This window comes from Procambarus clarkii, chromosome 27 (genome assembly GCF_040958095.1).
Source record: "Procambarus clarkii isolate CNS0578487 chromosome 27, FALCON_Pclarkii_2.0, whole genome shotgun sequence".
In the NCBI taxonomy this organism is placed as follows: Eukaryota; Metazoa; Arthropoda; class Malacostraca; order Decapoda; family Cambaridae; genus Procambarus; species Procambarus clarkii.
The window spans coordinates 5,365,322-5,391,237 of NC_091176.1; the positions used below are offsets into that span (position 1 = coordinate 5,365,322).

A 25,916-nucleotide genomic window follows, 5' to 3' on the forward strand; every position below is an offset into this window, starting at 1 on the left:
TTCCCTCAGAGAGGTGCAGGGAGGAATGGCTTATGAACACTCCACTTTGTGAGAGTATAGTCATGTCTGCCATTGACAAGGGGTATCACCCAGAAAGGTAGGAAACCATTACAAACCCCTACTGGTAAAACATTGCAACCCAAGACAGAACAGAGCTCAAGAACTCCCCCCCCCATCCCCAAGAGGGAACAGCAAACAAGCAAATATCCACTCAATCAGTGTGCCCGCTCATTAGTGACCCAGTTTCCCCACCAAGAGGGGAGGAGGGGGGCCTTAACAGGCTGCCAAGTGCTAACACCATCAGTTCGTCGACTGATGTTTGAGCGATGGCCAGGTATTATTGTGTACTCAGGCTCCATGCGTCTAGGGTTACCTTCCATAGGTGCTCAGTAGGTACTCTTGTGTATTCAGGATTTTCTTCCCTGGCACGTTCGGGAATTCACTCCCATTGAGGTTGGTGTCTCTTGTCATTAACCTCTCCCTTGGGGTTAAGGGGGGGGGGTTAGGTTTCTCCGTTTGACCCTGGGTAGGGAGTGTTTTGGTTGTGGCACACGATGGTAGTGCAGTTTTCATATTTGCAGCGGCTGTCTCACTCTAGCCTTTGGTTGTTTCAGGTGGTTTCTGGGGGAGCCCTTTTGTCTCCCTGGGGCTATCCAGGCTGATATGTATATTATTAGACTTTGGCATCAGACAGTGTGAATGTAGCTCTAGGCCTACCAGGTACCATGAGATAGAACCTGGCCCCCCCTCAGAGAGGCATGAGGAGCAATAGCCTATTTGGAGCATTCTATATCTGCCATCGACCGGGACAGGCACCCATAAAGGTAAGCTCCTCAAAACAAACCCCTATTCTGGTTAAAACGACTAAAATAGACAAACGAGTGGACAGAACTCTCCAAATTAAAATGAGCAAACGAGTATAACATCACACGAGCTGTGCCGCATGTCTGCACAACTACCCCCTTCCTGGGAGGGGGAAGGAGGTGCCCCAGACCCCCCACGCTGGCGTTCCACCTTGGTGCTCTTCGGGTGATGTGATTGTGGCATGGTCGTGTGACTCCAGCTCCTGATTCTGTGTGTTGTGCTGAGCCTTGGGTCCAGTACTGCTTTTACGGTGGCGTGCGACCTGGGAGTAATTTTCACAGGTACGCGGGCTGCATGTGCTTAGGGTTCCCTTCCCTGAGTGCCCTGTAAGTACTGCCCTTGGGGCTTGGGGTTATCTTCCACAAGTCACCTTGGGGTCTACCTTTGTTGGTCTTTTGCTGCTTGGCGATTGACCGCTCAGAGTGTGTTGGGGGATTTCCTCCCTTGTTTACCTTGGGGTAAGTGGTAGTTTTTGCACTGGTAGGGACACGGGGTACTGCACAGCTAGTTTTCACCTATTACAGCGGCCGGCTCTGTTCCTCCTGGGTATGTTGTCCTCTTGCAGGGTTTTTCTTTTTACTCTTGTTTCTGCCTGGTGGGGGGGGGGGGTTTGGTGTCCCTTGTCCCCAGTTATATTAGGGTCTTGACCTCTGTTGTTCGGTGGTACCCCCTGCTTGGCCCCCGTGAGTGGACACGTCGGGGGGTTCAGTTTTAGAAGTTTGTTTGGTAGTCTTGGGCGCTGGTTAGCAGTACCCTGCCTGGGCTTACCCTTAGCATCAGCAGTCCAGGGGCCCTGGGTAACCCTGCGGGGGTGCACGGGGTTCAACGGATGTGACCCCTGGGTCCCCTCTCGCCTTGTGCGAGTTTGAGGGTTGCTCTGTTCCCTTGTCTAAGGGTGACGCTCATTGTTTTTGCCTCTGTCATGCTGCCTGTTGGGTCAGTGGCACCTTCAACCGGGAGTCCTGCGAGCATTGTTGCTTGTTTGTGACTCAATTCGCTCAATCAACTGATGACATTATTTGGGTGCAGGTGGCTCAGGCGTTGCATGCTAGGTATAGGTTGCTGCAAAGTGCTAGATTGGTTGCTTTCCTGGATGCCCGGAGGCTGCCCCACTTTGCTTATAGAGACCCAGACTTGGGGGTGCATCCTCTGTCCTCATCCTGTTCTTTCTTTCCCTACTGTGGTTCATTTTGTCCCCACCTCTACAAAATGTACCTCTTCCCCCTGGTTCAGCTGTTGCTCAAGGTCCTGGCTCTCTTGGAGACTTAACAGGGGCGAGTAGTCCTCTTGGCCCCATGGTGGCCGGCCCAGCTGTGGTTTCAAGCGCTGCTTGCCCGGTGTCCTAGCCCGGAGGTTTTTGCTTGGCTTCGCCTCTTTCAGAAGATCGGCCCGGTCCGTTACGAGACTGATTCGCTATTCTCCTCGAGTCTTCACGTCTGGTATTTTTTACTCGAGTTTATCATCATTTGTATGGTGATCAGGTGGCTTCATTGATGGTGTCCCACCTGTGGGCTTCGTCTCAGTGGCAGTGTGAAGTTTCCTGGCGGTCCTTCCATTTCTTTTTGACTCTTCATCATTGTACTTCGCATTCGGTTCGGGTGGTGTTGTCCTTTCTATCGTGGTTGTTCCAGGACCGCCATCATATGCCGAATGCTGTCGCCTCATATCGTGCAGTGCTGGCGGAGCCGCTTCAGCTTGCTTTCGGTATAGATGTTACGTCTGCACCGTTTCTCAAGATGTCTCGTGTGTTATTTCATCTCCGGCCTGCTCATGCGGCGCCTGAGCCGTCTTGGTCTTTGGATAGGGTTTTTTCTTCTCTCTTTCCTCCTCAGTTTATTGTGGCCCCTTCGGTTCAGGATTGCTTTTCGAAGGCTCTTTTTTTTCCTGGTGGCATTGGCCTCTGGGGGGTCGAGTCGGGGAGCTTCATGCTCTCCTCCGGGGCAGGGGTTTCTGCTTTTTTGGTTGTGGCGATAGTTTTGTTCGTCTCCTTCTTTTCTGCAATACATATGCATTATGGAGAGCCATTTGCAGGAAATAAAAGGTAATTTTTTTGGTCCACTTGTGACTTTTTTGGGTGAACTTGTAATATTTTACCATTTGGTCAAAGTCATCAACATCTTTCATGTAGGTATTTTAGTCACATATTGCCTTTGGTTTGTTTACAATTACAAGGCTCACTGAAGTTGTTCCGTCACGTTTCCGCACTCTTTTTTTTCGTTCGACTTCGTGTGTGTCAGCATTGTGGCAGTTTGTGATTAGTGAGACGACTCACTCACCTTTCCACAGGATTATAAATGTATTATCTTTGCGGCTGAATATGGTTTTATCCACGGGAATTTTACACTTTGCTTGCTGTTGCAGAGCCTTGGGGGTGCCACACAGTAATCTGATGGTTCCACACGTGTAAACACCACACGTGTAAACACTCGTAGCCTGGTGGATAGCGCGCAGGACTCGTAATTCTGTGGCGCGGGTTCGATTCCCGCACGAGGCAGAAACAAATGGGCAAAAGTTTCTTTCACCCTGAATGCCCCTGTTACCTAGCAGTAAATAGGTACCTGGGAGTTAGTCAGCTGTCACGGGCTGCTTCCTGGGGGTGGAGGCCTGGTCGAGGACCGGGCCGCGGGGACACTAAAGCCCCGAAATCATCTCAAGATAACCTCAAGATAACCTAACCATGTTGACGTAGCTGTTCTGTGAGGTTGACAGAGTTATAGTAGTTATCCATATACAGATGATAACCCAGGTGCATTAGGGGCTGAATGAAGCCCATGACTGTCTCCATTGTTGTTTTTACCAATCCCGACATACACCTCAGTCATATATGTAGCCCGATGTTGATTCAGCAAGCATGTACAGTTTTATTCCATACTTATCAGGCTTATTTGGATTATAAACCTTGAAGGATAATCGCCCACACCATGACATTGTTCCTTCATCCAAACTCAATTCTTTCTTGGGAATGTATACTTGTGAAGATTTGCCCGTAAGATATTTTATCACTGTGCGAAGTTTTATCATCTGTCTTTATTGTTCTGGGGAATGGATTTGTTGTTATAACTATGAAAGAACTGGCCAATATGTTGGAATCGTTTCGACGTCATGAAAGTATTGAATGTATGCATATGCCACAGCCGGCTTGTTTGCCAGTACATTCTCATTGTTGGTAATTTTGCAATACCCATCAACATGGCCGGACCCAAATATCGTGCCATTTTCTTTACAATTACTTGTCGCCAAAGACTCATTGCACGCAAGGAAGTATTCCGTAGAAATTGTTCTGCATACAAGTTTGTTTCAATCGTCAAATAATCAATGTACGAGTCAAAAATTATTGTACAAATTGTCTAGGCGTGGTAGGTGTTGGTATACTCAGGCCTGGTGTTCCAGTGAAACTTTCTACAGATGGTGGAGTGGTGTCAGTTCACCAGGCATCATTAGGATTTGTTTGTTGAGTACGTCCTGCACGCATCCGAGCAGGAGGCTGTGGACGTCCCCCGTCCTCCTCCTCAGATACCTCACTCTCCTCACTCTCCCCAACCATTGACTCACCATCATCTGCCATGTCTACATCTGATGAATCACTGTTGAAATCAGTGTCCTGTTCTTCCTCCTCGACATCTGTATCAATATCAGATAATTCTTGAATCAAACCAGGGATTTTTATTGGTGTAAGCCGAATGTTACAAAATTTCTTGTAGGCCAGGGGTCTCCAAACTTGTCAATGTAAGCGCCACATTATATATTTCCCACATTTATGCGGGCCGGAGGAATAAAAAATGAAAAAAAAAAACAAAAAATAAATCAGTGCCAGTAATTTAATTTCCTCAAATATTAAAGTATAAACATGGAAAAATTAAAACATATCTTTTTGGAAAAAATCAGGGTAAACTAAATAGATTCCTGCCTTTAGTTTTATGCAACCAAATTAGTGTGACGAATGATACTGTCGTTTTGACTTCAAAATTTCATTAAAATCAAGTTCCAGATTAGATGAGCCAATTGTAAGAATTGATTTCAAGTGATCATCAGACAAATTTGCTCGATAGTTAGATTTCACATACTTCATTTTGGAAAAAGTTTGTTCACACAAGTATGTTGAGCCAAAAATGGACACAAAACTACAAGCAAACTTTATCAAATTTGGAAACTGATCTGGCTGCAGGCATTTATAAAACTCAATCAGATTTCCTTCTCTATACTTATCTTTCAGTCTGTCATCTGCCTGGAGATCAATAATTTCCATTTGAAATTGAGTTGGAAGATTTTCAGCATTGCAGTCAAATGGATTATGAAAGAGCCTGATTTCATTTGCTTTGGCATCAAGGTCAGCAAATCGCTTCTGAAACTGTTTTTTCAAATCTGAAATTATTTCATTTGCAAATGAAAAAGGAAATTCAACTTTACTTTCTGCATGAAATTTTTCACAACATGGAAAATGAGCAAAATTCTTAACCTTCACCTGGCCTTCAAGTAGCGCAAGTTTTGCTCTGAATGCCTTGACATGAACAAAGTAGTCACTGATCAAATTTGTTTTGCCTTGCAATTTCAGATTCAAGTTATTCATATGACCTGTCATATCTGCAAAAAATGCCAATTTCCAAATCCATTCACATTCTGATAATAATGGCTGAGGTTTATTTTTCTCTGTGAGAAATAAATCAATTTCTAATCTGAGCTCAAAGAAATGCAGCAAAACCTTTCCACAACTAAGCCATCTAACTGCTGTATAATAAGGCAAGTTAACAAACTCCGCATCAATTTCTTTCAAGAAATCACGGAACTGGCGATGGTTGAGTGCATGAGATCTAATGAAATTAACCACAGAAACAACAGGTTTCATGACACAAGACATATCAACATATTTTAGGCACAATGCTTGTTGATGGATAAGGCAATGCAGAAAAATGGGTTTTGAGAATCCTCCAACCTCACAAGCTGTTGTAATTTGCCCAACCAAACCCTTCTTTGTCCCAGACATATTCTTTCCTCCATCAATTGTCACACACTGCACTTGTTTCCATTCCAGGATATATTCTGTCATAGTTTTACTTACTTCATTGAAAATGTCCTCTCCAGTTGTTGTGGTGTGCATGCTGTGAACTTTCAGATTTTTTCTTACTGAAAACAGCTTGTTGAGAATGCAGACTGTGCTGAAATGATTCAAACTTTTTAGTGCGTTCTGCTCCTGTGATGTGAGAATAACTTGAGCCATGTTTAGATTCATAGTGCCGACGAATATTGTATTCCTTCAGAACAGCAACACTGTCTCTACATATTATGCATAAAGCTTTATCATTTGCTATCACAAAAAAGTACTTTATCTTCCATTCGTCATTGAACCGATGGCACTCACTGTCCACTTTTCTTTTCTTTATCTTTTCCATATCTGAAAACATAAGGGTAAAATAAATTAAATAAATTCTACAGGAAAAAAACAGCTTGTATGTGGTGTTAAAAAGCATAGCATATTATTATAAAGTGGTAAATATTATGGTAACAGCTTTCGTTGATAAACTTAATGGTTACCATTTTAACTATTTTAAACATGCAATATTTTTGGCTACAATAGTATTATTGCTATTTTGTATAACTAAGATAAAGGCATTGTCAAAGTACAGAGAAAAGAATATTGTACAGTGTTTGTGCTCCCTGAAACGGAAGCAGCGAAGCCCCACTCGCCCTCCATCCCCACAATATACAGTTATACACAACTGATTGGTTGTAATGCACAACACATACCTACCAGTATTAGTATCTGTGCGTCACACTATCGAGAGAGAGGAAAACTGACTCGGGTTGAGCGCCACCAGTCAGCAGCCCCAGCTTTGAATAATTCTGCGATGCCATTCGTACGATAATTATTTTTTCAAGGCCACCACACAGGGATTTGTTTGGAGGGCCGGATGAAATTATGTGGCGGGCCGGATGTGGCCCGCGGGCCATAGTTTGGAGACCCCTGTTGTAGAGCATACTTATTCTATCCTCTTTGGTTGATTTCTTCACTGTTGATTTCTTCATTCGGCGTGGAACTGCTCTGCCCTGGACCCTGATCCATCGTGTAATGTATATAATGTGTGTGGAAGACACGCGAACCAATATAAATGCCGATAATAACCGAGATTTGCACAAGTTCGGGACGTGAGCCAGCGGCGCTCTGGTCACGAGCGTGATAAATAAAGCACTATGCCTACCGCATGGCCTGACGACCCAGAATGCCATGCGGCATATGGAGGAGAGTGGGAAGACAATGGCGTTCATTTTGAAACCACCTAGAAGTTGATCGGTTTAAAATTTAATTTTTTACAAATATTTTAATGGATGATGACAGGATAGTCATCGGATTACATTAAGGAGAAAAACTTATGACGCTAATAGGCATCATCAGGAGAGCAAAAGTGTTAAATTAATGTAGTCTTTGGTGAAGTAGTTCCGGGAAGTCATAGGGGCTCCCCCCAGAAAACCAGCGTTGAATGTAATGAAACGCCATTTTCTGGGTGGGTCCTAGAGGCTCCCCGGGGGACCCTACCTCTGATCGGCGGTTTTTCGGGTATTTGGATATCCAGCCTCAGAACTTCGGTGTGGATAGCCGGCTCGGGGGTCTGGGGCTCCCCCTTTCCCCTCCCGGGGAGGGGACAGCTGCGCAGACATGTGGTGCGGCTCGTGCGACGCCATGTTTGTTTGTTCGTTTTCAATTGGGGAGTTCTGTCCACTCGTTTGTCTATTTTTATCATTATTACCCAGAATAAGGGTTTATTTTGGGGCGCTTACCTTTCTGGTTGCCTGTCCCAGTCGATGGCAGATAAAGAATGCTCCAAAATCACATGTGCATTTCTATAGGCCATTGCTCCTCGTGCCTCTCTGAGAGGGCCAGGTTCTGGCTCGTGGTCCTCGGTAGGCCTAGAACTCCACCCACATCGACTGATGCCAAAGTTAGGATATCCATATCAGCCTGAATAGCTCCTGAGAGCCTCCGTGACTCACCCAGGAAATGGCGTTTCATTACAGTCAACGCTGGGTTTTTTCTTAGTTTTTACTGAAATGAATTGTTCTAACAAATTCTTGGTTATTCTATACAATACAGATTGTAGGTCCCTTGACTTGCTCCCCATCCCCCAGACAATCCTCCTGACTCGACACTCCATACCCTGAAACCACCCACCCCCAGCACGTCCCAAACCCAGTGCCTTGAGCCACTGCTGTACTGTACAGGATTAATACAGAATGGCCTGATGTCTGTCTGCAGTATCCAGGCAAATCTCGGGGTTTCTGGATTTCTGCTCTTAGAATCTATGCCAGTCTTCACTATCCGGCAAAATCTCTGGTTATCTGAATTGCTACTTGTACATGGCGAAGTTTTGACAGAAAATTATCTGGCTACAATTTTTGGCAGATAACCCAAATGCTGTATTTGGATCAGTGGGCTTCAGATAAGCGGGCTCATGCAATACTTATATGATATTTTTCTGTACTTTTTGTTGTCTATTTTTTAAACAAATTTTTACAATGGAGACCTTTAATGTTTACAGATTAGAAGAACATTCTTTTCCTTGGCGTTCTGTGATAACTGTCGAAGACTTCTATTTCACGGGTTTGTGTGTCGCACATGTGGCTATCGTTTTCATCAGAGATGTTCTGTAGGAGTACCAACATTATGCCAACAGGATCAACGCATTACCAACAATATTTACCAACAGTAAGTTTTGTATAACTGTTTTTATATAAATCTAAATGTGTGTGTTTCATCTATAATTCCTGTTTGCTATGCCCAGGTATGAAACTCAAGGTGAATTAATTTAACCAAGAAATAAAAGCAGTTTTATCAGAATACAGGTAGCAAGATTTCATTAGTCTCATAGATACCCATGTTCATGTTGCATAGGAATCTATAATCAGTGGTAAAATGGTTTTGCACACTGGAATGTAGTTGAATGTATAGAAGATTTTTAGTATAAGAAGTCCTTATGAGGCAGTTATGTTGGGAATGAAGCTGAACCCTCTGCAATTGTGGTATAATGTTTTAAATCTTAATAGATTGCTAAATATTTATGTGTTCAAATATTCGTTAAAAAATTTCTACTTTACCCTAGCCAACTGAAATAAATATTGAAATAACATAGTAGACATCAGGTTGTGTATGGTGGGATGTTATGTCGTTACTTCTAGATGGGGTAAAAATTAAGTGCATTTTCTGGGGGGAAACTGCTTGTATCTCCCTGAAGCTACACTGTTGATATAGTGCCAAATTACTAGATGCCATCAGTCTCAGAGTTCTTATGGGCATACTGAGAACCACGAGCCAGAACCTGGTCACTTCTTAAAAGGTGCAGAGAGTAGTGGCAATATGATAAAATTGTCAGTGAATTTTAGTCATGTCCGCCACCTCTGGGAAAACACCCACAAGATCGGTGAAAGAAAACAGACCACTGCCAGTTATACGAAATCTCAAAATTGCCTAAAGATCTCCTTAACAGTGTAAACAGGTGTTCTTTAACCTGTGGTTGGGTGGACCGACACCGATCCTTGGAAATTTCTTGGCAGTGTGCGAAAATTGTCGCCTGAATAATGTAACCTCTACATGATTCAGGTGCAACATTGTTGCCGTGTGGTGTTGCAGTGGACACTGTATGAGAGTATGGACTCGGCACCACCACCACCACCATCTCCTTTTCCATGCAGAAATGAGACGGATATCTTGAGGTTATCTTGAGACGATTTCGGGGCTTTTAGTATCCCCGTGGCTCGGTCCTCGACCAGGCCTCCACCCCCAGGAAGCAGCCCGTGACAGCTGACTAACACCCAGGTACCTATTTTACTGCTAGGTAACAGGGGCATAGGGTGAAAGAATTTCTGCCCATTGTTTCTCGCTGGCACCTGGGATCGAACCTGGGACCACAGGATCACAAGTCCAGCGTGCTGTCCGCTCGGCCAACCGGCTCCTTCCCTCGGTTATCGAGAGGAAGTGTCCTTGCAAACTTTTTCCAACTGAGAGAAGAAGTAAAGTGGTTTCTGCAAGAGCAGAAATCTGACCTAGTAAAGCCTTTGTTGAATGAGGAATGGATGGGTAGGCTGGCATATATGGCAGACATAGTTAGCCTTCTTATCAAACATAATATTTCTCTTCAGGAGTCTTGTACAAATATTTTTACGCTGAGAAATATAATGGATACATTTAAATAGAAGCTGGGTCTTTGGGATAGTCACATACAAGAGGAAGATAGAGAAATGTTTCCACATTTGAGAGAATTTTTTATTTCTGCTGATGTCAACTAGAAAGTCATATTCAACTTTTTAAGTCAACATTTAAGAGTGTTAGCTGAATGCTAATAATTATTTTCCTGAAAATGAGGATCCTCATAAAGGTAATCTCTGGATTAATAATCTCTTCTGGAAGGTATAAAATCGTGCACATTTGATTCTTGTGAAAAAGAGAAGCTGATCGAGTTGTCTTCTGATGTCACTCTGGTGTCCAGACATAATATGCAATCATTGTCTGAATTTTGGACGTCACTCGAAAAAGAATATCCATATCTCGAGTTATAAAGTAATCAAGTTGGTAATTTTTCTTGTCTTTCTATTTGTGTAACTACCTAAGTGTAATTACCTAAGCATAGTTACAGAATGAGAGCAATAGTCGTGGTGTCCCATCTTCCCAGCACTCTGTCATATAACGCTTTGAAACTACTGACGGTCTTGGCCTCCACCACCTTCTCACCTTACTTGTTTCAACCGTCTGCCACTCGGTTTGCGAAAGTGAATTTTCTTATATTTCTCCAGCAGCTTTGTTTAGTTAGTTTAAATCTATGACCTCTTGTCCTTGAAGTTCCAGGTCTCAGGAATTTTTCCCTATCAATTTTATTGATTCCTTTTACTATTTTGTACGTAGTGATCATATCTCTTCTTTTTCTTCTTTCTTCTAGTTTTGGCATATTTAATGCCTCTAAACTCTCCTCGTAGCTCTTGTCCTTCAGTTCTGGAAGCCACTTAGTGGCATGTCTTTGCACCTTTTTCAGTTTGTTGATGTGTTTCTTTAGATACGGGCACCATACAACTGCTGTATGTTCCAGCTTCGGTCTAACATTTTTCCATCCATGTATATAAAAGCAATTCTGAAGTTAGAAAGTGTGGCATAGGCTCCTTACACAGTGTTCTTAATATGATCCCCAGGTGATAGTTTTCTGTCTTACCTTGAGGTGCTTCTGGGGCATGAGCGTCCCCACGGCCCGGTTATCAACCAGGCCTCTTGGTTGCTGGACTGGTCAACCAGGCTGTTGGACGCGGCTGCTCGCAGCCTGATGTACGAATCACAGCCTGGTTGATCAGGTATCCTTTGGAGGTGCTTGTCCAGTTCTCTCTTGAACACTGTGAGGGGTTGACCAGTTATGCCCCTTATGTGTATTGGAAACATGTTGAACAGTCTAGGGCCTCTGATGTTGATAGAGTTCTCTCTCAGAGTACCTGTTGCACCTCTGCTTTTCAACGGGGTATTCTGCACATCCTGCTATGCCTCCTGGTCTCATGTGATGTCATTTCTGTGTGCAGGTTTGGGTACCAGCCCCTCTGATATCTACCTCGTATAAATAATTATGTATTTCTCCCACCTGCGCTCAAGAAAATACAGATTTAGGCTCTTTAGTCAGTCCCAGTAGTTTAGATGTTTTACTGAGTGGATTCTTGCAGTAAAGGATCTCTGCACACTCTCCAGGTCAGCAATTTCTCCAGCTTTGAAAGGGGCTGTCACTGTGCACCAGTTCTCCTCTCTAGAGCACTAGCGTCTTGAAAAGTATCATCATTTGTATAGCATCTCTAGTGTGAATGGTTCTTGTTATCCAACCTGTCATTATTCTTGCAGTTGTGATGGCTACTTTATTGAGTTTTTTGAAGGTAAGGTCTTCCGACATGAGTACACCCAGATCCTTTACATTGCCTTTTCGTTCTATGTTATGATTTGACTGAGTTTTGTACGTGGTTTCCGTTTTTTATATTTTAATTTTTTCCCTAGTGCATGAACTGGAACTTATCTTCGTTAAACATCATATTATTTTCTGTAGCCCATAGAAAGACCTGATTTACGTCTGAGTGTAATTTTGCCGTGTCCTCTATGTTGTTTACTCTCATGAAAATCCTAATGTCACCTGCAAAGGATGATACAGTACTATAGATTGTGTCCTTGTCTGTGTCCGATATGAGGGTGAGAAAAAGTACTGGAGCAAGCACAGTACCCTGGGGAACTGAGCTCTTCATGGTTGATGGACCGGATTTTATTTTATTGACTATTACACATAGGGTTCTCTTAGTCAGGAAATTGTAGATCCATCTGCCTATTTTTCTGGTAATTCCTTTTGCATGCATTTTATGTGCAATAACACCATAGTCACATTTGTCAAAGGCTTTTGCGAAATCTGTGTAAATTAGATCAGCGTTTTGTTTGTCTTCCATGGCATCTAATGCCATGTCATAGTGGTCCAGCAACTGTGACAGGCAAGAGCACCCTGTTCTGAAACAATGTTGTCCAGGGTTATGGAGATGCTGTGATTCCATGTATTTTGTGATCTTACTTCTTAGCACTCTGTCAAAGATTTTTATGATGTGCGATGTTAGTGCTATCGGTCTGTAATTTTTTGCCTCTGCCTTATTACCTCCTTTATGGAGTGGTGCTATCTCTGCTTTGTCTCCAAAGAATGTGAAGGGCCTGCAATAGTGATTTTCTGGGGGGAGCCCCTACGGCTCCCTGAAGCTTACTAGGCTGATATGCTAATGTCAGACTTTGGCATCAGTTATGTGTACGGAGTTCTTATGGTCCTACCGGGGACCACGAGCCAGAACCTGGCCCCCCTCTAGATAGGTAAGGGAAGTAATGGCCTATAGAAACCCCTGTGTAGTTGGAAGCATTCTATGTCTGCCATCAACCGGGTTAGGCGTCCCAAAACAAACCCCTATTCTGGTGAAAATTGAGGGATGATGAAACTCTCATTCTGTCCGCTCCGCCAAGTCCTTCCCCTTCTGTAGTGTATACTTCCTTCCCTCTTGCTTCTGGCTCCGAACCGTTGGCAGGTTTCAGAGTCGGGGCTGGGTCTAGATGGGTTGAGACTCGGGCGGTCTCGGGGGTTTCTTCTTCCGAGGTGGCGGCAGAGGCATTCAATCCTGTTCCTCCAGCCGTGCTGTATGGGTCTGACCAGTGTGCTCCCTTTCTTAGTGTTTTTTACGGCTGCCCCAGCTTTTTCTTGTGAGGCCGAGGCTTTGGGGGGTACGGCTTGGCCCCGGGTCCTGCTGTGGAGGTTCTCAGGGTTGGGGAGGGGTTGCCGGGGGGGGCTAGGCCCCGCTTGCTCCGCTTGGGTTTTTGTGCTTTCGGAGTGGGGCTTGCAGTTCCTCTGAGTAGGGTTTTTCCTTCCCCTCTGCGTTTGTGTTGGTTTCGGGCCTACCCCTCCCCGGGTTCGGTTCTGTGTCCCTTTGGGTCCATCGGTTCCGTCATTCCTGTGGGAATGACGTCACCTCTTCACATTCACCTCTTTCCACACCTTTTCTCTTGGACATGTACTTTTCTCCATGTCGTGATATTGTTCCCATTGTATCGGGATCCCTGCATGTCCCTTGGTCAAGGGTGCCTTTGGGTCCATATGTGTCTCCGTGCATTTGTGCTTGCTTCTCACGGTTCTCGTTGGTTCGCGTAATTCTTCGATACTTCCAATATTATTGGATCGTCTGTTGACTTTTGGTGAGGCTTCCCTCTCATCCTTTCTCGGACTCGTTGGTCCTCTTCTGTACTTCTTGTCTTCTTGCAGTTTTATTTTCGCATTATTTTGTATTCACGTTGTCTCTCCTTCCTGTCTCGACATTCCTATTATTTGTTACATACGCCTTGCTGGCGCCCTCCCCGGAAGACAGGTGTGCGGTTTGGGACCTCAGGCGTAGGGGCTGGAGTGTTTTTGTTTTGGGCGATGTTTGCGTGTGTTGGTGTTCCGTGTCCTTTCTCGCAGATTATACGCCATTCTCGCTCCTCTTCTCTCCAGTCATAACCTCCCTGGATACTCGGGGGTGTTCTGTGTTTTATATGTGGGGCAATTACCTTGTTCTTTTCTTTGTTTGTGGTGTGGGGTGGTTCTGAGAGGAGCCTTCTCCACCTGTGTACTGCATGCACCTCGTCTTCTCCTACTGGGCGCGCACCTGAACTTTCTCAACTAGTGATGCTCCTGGTACATTGCACGGCTCGGCTGTGTTGTGACATGGGCATGTGTCTGTTCTGCAGGTGAGATTGTACTGTCTGGTGACTCTGTTGACCAGGCTCTGGTTCTTTCTTTTTGGTGGGGTGTTAGGTGTTGCTGTGTGTTTTGCTTGGCCACTTTGCATGCGTCTTAGTGTGACTTTACTTTCTCTGTGTATGTTGTTCTTAGTTTTACTGTGAGGCGCAGCTCTGAATTTTGGTGCCTTTTGTTTAGTCTTTCAGCGCCTGGGTCTTTTCTCGATATCCATGGAGCCCCCTCTGTGTATGTACAACAAACCTCAACACACGATGTGGTTGGTCGTGTACATTGCATTGCCGGCTGCTGTTTGGATCTTTGTTGTTCGTCATGTTCGTTGTACTCTCTTGTCCCTATCTGCCAGTGCTTGGACTGTAATTCGGGTCTTTTCCTTGTCTATTTCCGTTTTCTTCCCTCTATGCTACACACGGTTGTGTATCTTGGTCGGTGCTTATTGGCTATACTGATGTTAGGTGCTGGGGTGAGCTTCTGTCCATGTTCAGTTTCCTGATTTTGGACTACCCCAGTGTTCAGTTATGGAACTGTGTTCTTTCCTTTTTTCCTTGTTTCTCACTGTCAGCTTCGGTGTTACAATGTCTGCGGGTGGTTGTAGACTTCCGATCAACAACTCCTGCTCTTTCGGTTCCTTTTCTTTGGGACAGGAGGAACAAAGATTCCAGTCCTGGCTATGGTTTTTCTTTGTTCCTTTTCCGGAACGTACATTTTTGTCTTCCTGTGGTACACGTCCTGAGTAGTTCTCCTCCTTATACCTTGGAGATGCAGGCATCGTTCTTCCCTGCTGGAGCTGGTTGCACTGCTCCTGCGGGTTGCGGGGTCCCTGTTTTTTGCTTCGCATCTCGCGCTTTAGTTTGTGGTGCTCGTTTTCCTCGTTGGCCTCTGCCTGGGTCCTGGGGAGGGTTCCTCCCGGATGGGGCGTGTCTGCTCACCCAGGTTGGTTCCTTCCTGGCTCGCCGGGATTGGGTTCCTTGTTTTCCTGATGGCCGTTCCTTCTGGTTCTTTGCCAGCCTTGCTTGAGGCGCTGCTTGGCTCGATTCCATTCCTGAAGGTCTTCTTGCGGCTCCGCCTCTTTTTGCGGATCGGTCCAGCCCTGTACGAGGCTGGTTCGTTCTTCCCCTCGAGTCTTTGCATCTCGGGTTTTTGTCTCGAGTTTCTCGTCGCTTGTGTCGGCACTGGTGGTTCGTTGTTGGTCTCCCAACTGCGTGCTTTGTCTCGGCGGCAGTGTGTAGTTTCCTGGTGGTCCTTCCGGTTTTCCTATCACTGCGAAGGGTTCTTTGGTCTCTGATGAGGGTTGTCTTGTCTTTCCCTTCGGGGTTGTTCTGGGACCGTCGTCTGGTGCCATATACAGTCGCCTCATATCGGATGGCGCTGGCGGGTCCGCTCCAGCTTGCATTCGGTGTTGCTGTTCCTTCTGCTCCGTTCTGCTTGCTGTCTAGTGCATTGTTTCACCTCCGGCCTGCACATGTGCTTCTGCTGCCGTCCTGGTCGTTGGCCCAGGTGGTATTGACTCTGGGGGTCGTGTCTGGGAGTTTCTGGCTCTCCTCCGGTGCCTATGTTTTTTCCTGCCTCGTTTGGTCCTAGTGGTAGGTTGTTTGTTTGCTGCAGTCTCCTTCTTTTCAGGTGGTTTGGGTCTGCTGTTTTCTGGAGGGGTTCTTAGGTTGCTGCTTGGTTGGTCAGGCCAGGGGTGCTTAATTTGTTGTGTTCAGTTGTGGCGCTTCGCTGTTCTCTGCGTATCTTGGCCTCTGGGGCCGTGGGCGCATTTTGGTTTGCCCGGGTTCCCTTCCTTCTTGATCTGGGGTTTGGGTTTCCCGGGGTGGATTGCAGGATCCTTTGGTTTGGTCTGTGGTCTTGTTTGTGGATTAGGACGCGTGGCATCTGCCTCCCGGTTCCTTCCATCGTTTTCCTTATTTTTGGTGAGGTAGTTCCGGGGAGCCGACAGGGCTACCCCCAGAAAACCAGCGTTGAATGTAATGAAACGCCATTTTCTGGGCGAGTCTCAGAGGCTTCCCGGCATCCCTCCCTCCCTCTGGTTAGCGGTGTTTTTCACATATTTTTTTATCCAGCCTAAGAACTGCCGGTTGGATTGCTGGCGCGGGGGGTCTGAGGCTTCCCCATCCCCCTCCCGGGGAGGAGGGGTTCTGTAGACGGCGGCGCGGTGATGTGATAATGTCATGCTAGTTTGCTAATTTTGTTTGGGGAGTTCTGTCCACTCGTTCGACTTTCGGTCGCAATATTTTTACCAGAATAGGGGTTTGTTTTGAGCCGCCTACCTTTCTGGGTGCCTGTCCCAGTTGATGGCAAACATAGAATGCTTCCAACCACAGGGGGGTTTTCTATAGACCATTGCTCCTCGTGCCTCTCTGAGGGGGGCCAGGTTCTGGCTCATGGTCCCCGGTAGGCAAGAACTCCAAGCACATTGACTGATGCCATAAAGTTATACATATCCATTCAGCCTGGATAGCTCCGGGGAGCCTCCGGGACTCAGCCAGAAAATAGCGTTTCATTACATTCATCGCTGTTTTTTTAAAAAACCTGACAAACATTGATGAATATAAATAAATTGCATAAAATGATAATGACACTGATCACAATTAGTGCTGAAAAACTACAAAGAAAGGAAAGAAATATATATATATATATATTTTTTATTTTATTTATTTTATTTTCAGTTTATTAGCATCTCATCAAGATAACCCAGCAGGAATATTAACAACCACGAGTTGGGGTGGTCCTCCAGGTGTCCAACATCCTCTCTTGGGCCCATACAATAGTCAGTACACAAGTCCCTATGGTGGCCATTATATGGAAGGTTATCGGAATCAGTATCCTGTACAATGTGTTGGTGGGGGTGGAGGAGGGCAGGCACCACCCACCCTTCCCCGACCTGCCCCAGCACCTCTGGCTCCCCGCGACCGCTCCTCCTCCGCACCCAATGTTTGCATCAACTTGGTCAACCCTAGCAACCCTTCAGATGCTGCATCTCTAGCCGAATTTGCACATAGGATGGGCAGGAATTACAATCCTACAAGTCCAGGTTTGTAATTTACTTTATGTTTAGCATATTGTAATAATACTGATACTAACGAAGCTCAAGCAAGGTTTGAAAGTCCTGTAGTTGCAACATAAATTTTGCAGTAAAATCAGAATGTTAAATTCATGACCAGTATGCTAAATGTAAGAAGATAATTTGCAAAATGAATACTGATTAGTTGACTCATTAAGAGTTATTTTTCAGTTATGTACTGCAATTTCATAGTGTTGTCATGCTGAAACAGATAAGTTAGACCCTAGGCCTTCTATTGCCAGGGCAGTCCTAATGCAGTGAGACATTTGTCATTTATGCTAATTTTGTTCCACAATTTTTTTTTTATTAGTGCAAATAACATAATACATATTTTTGTATCTGTATTTTGATACCTATATTGCATGGAACAAGTACTGTGCATTTTTTAAATACAGGTATAAATATTTTTTCTGGGGCTTGTGGCATCTTGTGCTTTCGAACCACCCTTGTGGCTTCCTGAAGCTACTATACTGATGTACTGTACAGTAGTACTAGACTACTAGGTGCCATCAGTCATGGAATTCATATTGGCCTACCAGAGACCACAAGTCAGAGAGGCGCAGGGAATGGTGGCACTATGAAAATTTTATGTAGATTTATTTATGTCAGCCACGACCAAGGGAGGCACCCAGAAAGTCAGCGAACCAAAACAGAGCAATGCTTGGTTAGAAAACTAGACCTCAGTCTCAAAACAGCCAAAAGAATGTCCCCCTAACAATGGATTTAAAATTTGTGAAACAAGCATGAGCTAATGAACAAATCCACTAGGGGCCGTGACGAGGGTTTGAACCTACGTTCTAGAGGATCCCAGACGCTTCCTTAATCGACTGAGCTACGACATGATTAAAAGAATTGCAACCGGGAAATCATCCTGATTTGAGGTCTCGGATGTAGGTTTGAACCCTCGTCACGGCCCTTGTGAATTTGTTCATTTGATGCATCACGCTATTGTGATTTCTATGTGTAGCATGAGCTAGTTAACCCCACCACCCTCCCTCATTTTGGGGGATGAGGGATGCTTTTCTTTCTGGGTGCCTTCCTTCCCTTGGTGGTGGCTGACACGAATAAATTTACATAAAAATTTTCATTGAGCCACTGCTTCGTGCGTGCCTCTGAGGGGGCCAGGTCCCCAGTATGCCAATAAAAACACCACGACTGATGGCACCTTGTAGTCAGGCACTATATCAGTATACTGTAGTAATTTCAGGAAGCCGCAGGGGCTCACCCAGAAATTGGTGTTTCATTACATTGAATGCTGATTTTTTCTTTTATTTGGATCACAATTCCTAATTTGTTTTTCACTCATTTATCCAAACACCTAATCTGGATAATCAAGCTACGACCAGATCATGCGTCTTCAATTGCATCCATAAAATGTTAAACAGAATTCTGTTTCAGTGAGACACCACTGTGATTTAGTATACTGTACATGTAATTGCTTGATAGCTAATCAAAGAAATTCAACATTGCAACCTGTGTATATTATATTTTGCTTTTCTATAATTATTTATATTATTATTATTTCAGTTCATAGTTAAATTTGATATCAACTTGAAATTTTTGGCCATGAAGTTTTGCTAGAGATATAAAGGAACATAATATATGTATAGGAAAGTGGGAATGAATGAATGCAGGAAATACCCCTGGCAGTATAACAATGATAGAAAATACTGAAGAATTGTTAGTTGTTGAAAAAGGGCATGAAAGATGAGAGTGCTGTGCAACAATGTAGCACTGTATGTAATGGTGGCACTATACTGGTAAAAAGGATACCTGCTAGATGATATTAGATGGTTAGGTCAAACTATTGATAAGATAGATACGTATGAGTGAGGTGGAGGTGTTGTGGAAGTGTTTGTCATTATAAATGAAGAGTGCTGTATGTGTCAATTGAATCAACACATACATATACTGTACATATACATACATATATATATATATATATATATATATATATATATATATATATATATATATATATATATATATATATATATATATTATATATATATATATATATATTATATATATATATATATATATATATATATATATATATATATATATATATATATATATATATATATATATATATATATATATATATATATATATATATATATATATATATATATATAATATATATATATATATATATATATATATATATATATATATATATATATATATATATATATATATATATATATATATATATATATATATATATCATCGACATTGTTTATATATTGCCTTATGCAGTGATGGGAGTGTGTGTGTGTGTGTGTGTGTGTGTGTGTGTGTTGACGAGGGTAGATTCTAGGTGAGTAAGCTGGGTTTGAAAAGTCCTAGTTTTTGGAGATTTATTTTAATGACCAAATGTAGTAATGCTTGTCAGTAAAGATTCGACTAAACTTCAGCTCCCTGCATGTAGTCGTTTCTTTTATCGAGCTTCTCAATAAGCTGATGCTTTTATTTCCTACATTCTGTTTGTGTTAATATATGGAACTTTTTCTCTTTGTTATATTTGTAATACTTACTGCCTCTTCATACTCAAAAGCAGAATAATATAATTTACAAATGTTCAAGTTTTGATGGAAACATTTGTTAAATTTGTTGAGAGTACTGCATGTGTGTACAATGTGTGTATGTGTGTGTGTATAAGAGGTCAACCTTGGAACTCTTGGTGTTTGTTAGTCTTGTAGTCATGGATGCTATTTTGTGTAGGTCACCTGTCACACTGTTGTCATGACTGTTCATTGAGGAGTTCCCAGTGGTCATTGTTTGTAGATCCATTGGCTAAAAACTTGGTGAAGGTGTAGCCTTGAGTAGTCCCATTTATATCATATATCATTACCCAAGATATGAAGAGCTGACTGAAGCCTTTCCAAAATGCTGCTTATTTCCCAACTATACCAGGTACTATATAGTCATAATGGCTTGGTGCTCTCTTCCCCCTCATAATTCCTTCCTTGCCAACTATATATTCTATATACAGTACTGTAGCATGGAAATATAATTAACCTCAATATTATTTCCTAAGATAGAGATAGGTGGCCTCTGTTGTCTAAGGAAACACCATTTTACTATTGTATATGGAATAATTTTTTCCCAGGGAAAATTTACTTGATCAGTATCAAGTAAAGTATTGTATAGATTCAGTATTGTATAAAGTATTGTATCAGTATTGTATAGACTCAGTGTATTCAATCATTGCTGCTCTATTGCCTTCAGGAAATTAACTTCTTTTAAATAATCTTCTCATAAAGAATGCCTCCTAAATATTTATACCGCCTATAAATGTCGACCTTTGAAGGAGCCTCTGAAACATTTGCTAAAGAATATCTCATTTTTGTTTTCTTATAACACAAGTAATGAATTCATCACTTCCTTGCCCCGAGAAACAATAATGCAAGGAAACAATGAGAATGATCTTGGCAAACATATACCAGGTGTAGACATATGGAATGAATAAGAATTCATAGAATGGAGCAGGCAGAGGGAATATGTAGGAATAGTCATCAGCAAGTGTACAATAGGGGCAAGTAAAATAATGGATGTGATTTGTCACTACAGGCATATAATGGGGCAAGTAGAAGGTAATGATGAGAATTATCTTAGCAAGCACATAATAGCAATAGGCAGAATGAATGAAAAAATACTAAAAATTGAAAAGCAGCTGTGAAGAAAAAGGTAAACAACATTTAGTGAAAATGTGATGTGAAAGAAGTGCAGGAGACTGCTGCAGGGCTCTGCATGCATGTCACTGTAGCCAAGAATACACACTTCGGTTTGGTGTCATTGTCTGCCACAAATTTCCATTTGCACTATAAGTTTGGTGCTTAGAGATTGGAACACTGACAAACTGGAAAGCTCCAGTGCTTGACCTAGAGCCTAAATATATCATAATACAGTAATAATAATAGGTTATTAATGTATAATGCTTTTGTCTCCATAAATGTTGTGGAGTGCATGGAATTAGGTGTGATGTCTCCAGTAATTCTTGTTTGGTAGTGGTGTACTATGGCAGTGTTCTGGAGTGTAGGAAGTGGATGTGCTGTCTCCAGTGGTTGCTCTTATTTTTTTAACACACCAGTGGATTTTTTTCTGCAGGCAGGAGCAAAATTCCTGCAGCAAAAGACATGCTGTGTATTGATCGTTATAGCACCTTCGCTTGTGATAAGAAATTGGTGGGAATGATCAGGCGTAGGCAAGCTAGTTGTGCTCTTTGATAAATGTTCATCTCCATTTTCATGTTTCGGTAAAAAATGATAAATTAAAGTTCTTCATTTACAACTGAAGATTATTTCTCAAATGTCATTTCCATTATATTTGAATAGAAAGGATGGCTGGTGATAAGAGTTAGTTACAACAGCTCCATGTGTGTGTGCGCGCCTACTATTGCATACACAAGGACTGCAGAGGCTCCTATGTCTGTGTTCACACTATTGGCTCTTGTGTTCTTATATTTAAGTACAATTTTAGGAACACAGCCAGGTTTATACATTATACATTTCCTTCACTCTTTTCTCTGTGTTTTTCTTTATACTGTATTTGTTCTTGTGAATTTTGTCCTCAATATCTTGTAATATGTATGATTCTTATGGGTTTATACTATATAATCTATAAGGACTTGATCATATATTAATGTGGTTTCCCTCCTTACAGTGTTTGATGGCAGTTTTTCTCATGTGCTTTATGAAGAATAGTGTAATGCTCACTTATTGTCATTTGTTATGCTTTAGATTACATATTGAGTATTGTCAAATATTTGGCAGGGCTCAGTTGTTACCTACGTATATACTTGTTCTGGCTGAGGTTAATAAGAATGATGATAATGTGTAACATTGCCATGTATCAAACACTCATGTTGCTTGTTCTAATAACTTGGAGCCAGACTATTATCTGGAATTACAGTATTAATAACGTCCTATTAAATTTATGTAACAATTCTAACGATAAAGTAATCATGGTTTTGTAGCATCTTATCTGTGCATGTTTTGTGTAATGTGTCACTATTACACAGCTGTGTCATGCTGCACTCTGCTGCTCATAGCTTTATCATTATTATCTATGTTTGGCCACCACACAATAAACCTTAATCACAAGTTTGGCCCATTATATAGTGCACCTTAATAATATATTTTGCCCACTTCACATTGTCACTACACACAAAATCATAATAATATGTTTTGTACACCATACAGTGGACCATAATCATATGTTTTGGACACTACACAATGGACCATAATCATATGTTTTCGACACTTCACAATGGACCATAATCATATGTTTTCGACACTTCACAATGGACCATAATCATATGTTTTCGACACTACACAATGGACCATAATCATATGTTTTCGACACTTCACAATGGACCATAATCATATGTTTTCGACACTTCACAATGGACCATAATCATATGTTTTCGACACTTCACAATGGACCATAATCATATGTTTTCGACACTTCACAATGGACCATAATCATATGTTTTCGACACTTCACAATGGACCATAATCATATGTTTTCGACACTTCACAATGGACCATAATCATATGTTTTCGACACTTCACAATGGACCATAATCATATGTTTTCGACACTTCACAATGGACCATAATCATATGTTTTCGACACTTCACAATGGACCATAATCATATGTTTTCGACACTTCACAATGGACCATAATCATATGTTTTCGACACTTCACAATGGACCATAATCATATGTTTTCGACACTTCACAATGGACCATAATCATATGTTTTCGACACTTCACAATGGACCATAGTGATATCTGGAAACTGCACTAAAAGACTAACAATTAAATCCTGCCAAGCATTAGGTGATTTTTCTTTTTTGTGTATAAAGAAAAAATAACTTTGACTCAAAATAGAGATCAGATTAATTATATGAATACTGTAGTGATTTAATATTTACTGTCGCTGAAAAGGAAGTACAGTATATTTCCAAGTAAATAATAATATTACGCAGTAACTAATCTCAGAGCAACAAAACCTGGAAGATTCTAAATATTGCATAAGTGATAAGTAATTTTTATAGTATACTTTATTTGTAAGTCATTGTTCATTATGTTTTTACTGCGTCGCATCTTTGCCTATGCAAGCTGTCTCTCTTATCTATCATTTCACAGCTATTTTGTGGAATGAACTATTGTTCATTTATTAATTCATTATTATGACACTGTTCTCCCCTTTCATAGTGGAGAGGCTCTGTTACAGAGAATTAGGCCTATTGATAATAGAAAAGTAACACTCATCTTTTGGTAACACATCTTTTGGTTATCATTAATAACTCATCCTATGGTTATATCATTAACAAACTCTTGTCCTTATGTTATATCATTAATAATGCTTGTCCTTTGGCTATATCACTGATATCTTTTTCTTTGGTTATAGGAGAAATAACTCGTCCTTTGGTTATAGGAGAAATAACTCGTCCTTTGGTTACGGGAGAAATAACTCGTCCTTTGGTTATAGGAGAAATAACTCGTCCTTTGGTTATGGGAGAAATAACTCGTCCTTTGGTTATAGGAGAAATAACTCGTCCTTTGGTTATAGGAGAAATAACTCGTCCTTTGGTTGTAGGAGAAATAACTCGTTCTTTGGTTATATGAGAAATAACTCGTTTCTTTGGTTATATGAGAAATAACTCGTTTCTTTGGTTATATGAGAAATAACTCATTCATTGGTTATATGAGATTATTATAACTCGTATAACTCGTTACAGATATTATAACTTGTCCTTTGGTTATATGAGAAATAACTCGTCCTTTGGTTATAGGAGAAATAACTCGTCCTTTGGTTATATGAGAAATAACTCGTCCTTTGGTTATATGAGAAATAACTCGTCCTTTGGTTATATGAGAAATAACTCATCCTTTGGTTATATGAGAAATAACTTTTTTGGTTATATGAGAAATAACTCATTCTTTGGTTATATGAGAAATAACTCATCCTTTGGTTATATGAGAAATAACTTTTTTGGTTATATGAGAAATAACTCATTCTTTGGTTATATGAGAAATAATTCGTCCTTTGGTTATATGAGAAATAACTCATCTTATGGTTATATGAGAAATAACTCATCTTATGGTTATATCATTAATAACTCTTGTCCTTTGGTTATATATTGGACACTGCAGAGCATCTGGCTAGTATTTTAATTTAATTAACCTTTTCAAAGGCTAGGACACTGTTGAGCAGCTAACTTTACCATTACCTATTCTAAACACAAAATTCTTAGCACATTTAGTGTTATGTAGTGTCTTGCTTAAATTAAAGCTGCTTACTGATCAAAAACTGAACGTTAACGTAATAAATTTTGTTAAATCTGTTGCTCCACTAGTCTGTCAATGTCATGGTTAGTGGAGAAGTTTGATCAGTTGAATATACAACTACTAATAACAGTATAAGCGGTTAATAGCAGTATAATAGTAACATAACAGTATAAGCTGCTATCATATGTGAATTAATAAAATATAATAATATATGAATTAATAAGATTTATTAGTGCTATTATTAAATATGAAGATGAGCATTAAGGAATGTCAGTATCTTTCATTTTCTTCTGGTGTGTATGTATACCGTATTGTTTGTTTCTTAGCCATTTATTTAAGTATAAGCCTCATATTCATGAGCAAAGCAGTATCATAATTAGGTTTCTAAACTTCATTCAGTGCTTGTTTGTGTGTGTTTATCTATGATATTCTGTTTATAATTGGCTTACATATGTTACACCTCAAATTTAAGTTATAGCGATATATTTTTCAGTATGTCTCTGATCTGATTTGTTAAGAACTGTCTGCTTGTTGAGTCCAATCTTACTACTACAGTGTGTTGTGTTGAAACAGTTGGTGAAAAGATACATTTCCAAATAAAGCATTTGATTTTGAATAAAAATCAGTAGTGAATTCCAGAATATAATAATACTGTACAGTTTCTTTTCAGAGAGAGAACAGTTCTGTGATGGAGTTCTTATATTTACTGCAAACTGTTAAGGTTCGCAAGATATGAAGGAAGATGCACATTATGAATTGATACTATATAAGAAAGAATATACTATTTAATGGAGTAGATTAAATTGATATTCACTTACCATATACAAGTTAGTTTAGTTCATTTATTATGCACCCGATACCAATCCTGGGCGGTAGTGGGAAAGGGTAATTATGAGGCACATAATGGGCTCATGGACTGAACCTCAGAATTTATTTAACTAAGCAAGTTACAATCTTGATGAGCTAGTTACAAAATTCAATATACGTTGTCACGTCATCAATGGGTTTGAGATCGTACAGTTCCTAAATTAAGCAACTGACATGTGGAGAGCTAGTGTCACAATTGATATGTTTGTCCTGCACACCGCCCCCCATCCAGTGGGCAGCGGTGGATAGGTTACAATCACTTAGTTACCACCTACAGTTAGCAAATTGGGGATATTTGGCTAAAATTTCTGGTAGCAGATAATTATGAATGAAATATTTGCACATCTTTGGAAATATTTACTTATAGAATTGTCTCTGAATTCACATATCTTTTTGCACTCCATCACATAGTGACGGAGGGTATATGAATAATTTTGTTGACACAGTTTACATTTTGTCAGGTCTACATCAGCAGATAATGAGAATTCCCAGAGATACTTGTAACTGAATTTAAGCCGAGCAGTAGTAACATCTAGAAGTCTGCTGATTTTATTGGATGAT

The 25,916-nt window shown here is 41.4% G+C and overlaps 1 protein-coding gene across 3 annotated transcripts in view; it reads left to right on the plus strand.

Moving 5' to 3' along the window:
- Raf (Raf oncogene) overlaps nucleotides 1–25,916 on the plus strand; it is a 194,216-nt gene that overhangs the window by 43,483 nt on the left and 124,817 nt on the right. For all 3 annotated transcript variants that reach the window (XM_045749499.2, XM_045749500.2, XM_045749501.2), the window contains exons 6-7: nucleotides 8,394–8,560; nucleotides 16,790–17,154. In XM_045749499.2, the coding sequence (XP_045605455.1) occupies nucleotides 8,394–8,560; nucleotides 16,790–17,154 (532 nt within the window). The remainder of the gene's footprint in view (nucleotides 1–8,393; nucleotides 8,561–16,789; nucleotides 17,155–25,916) is intronic.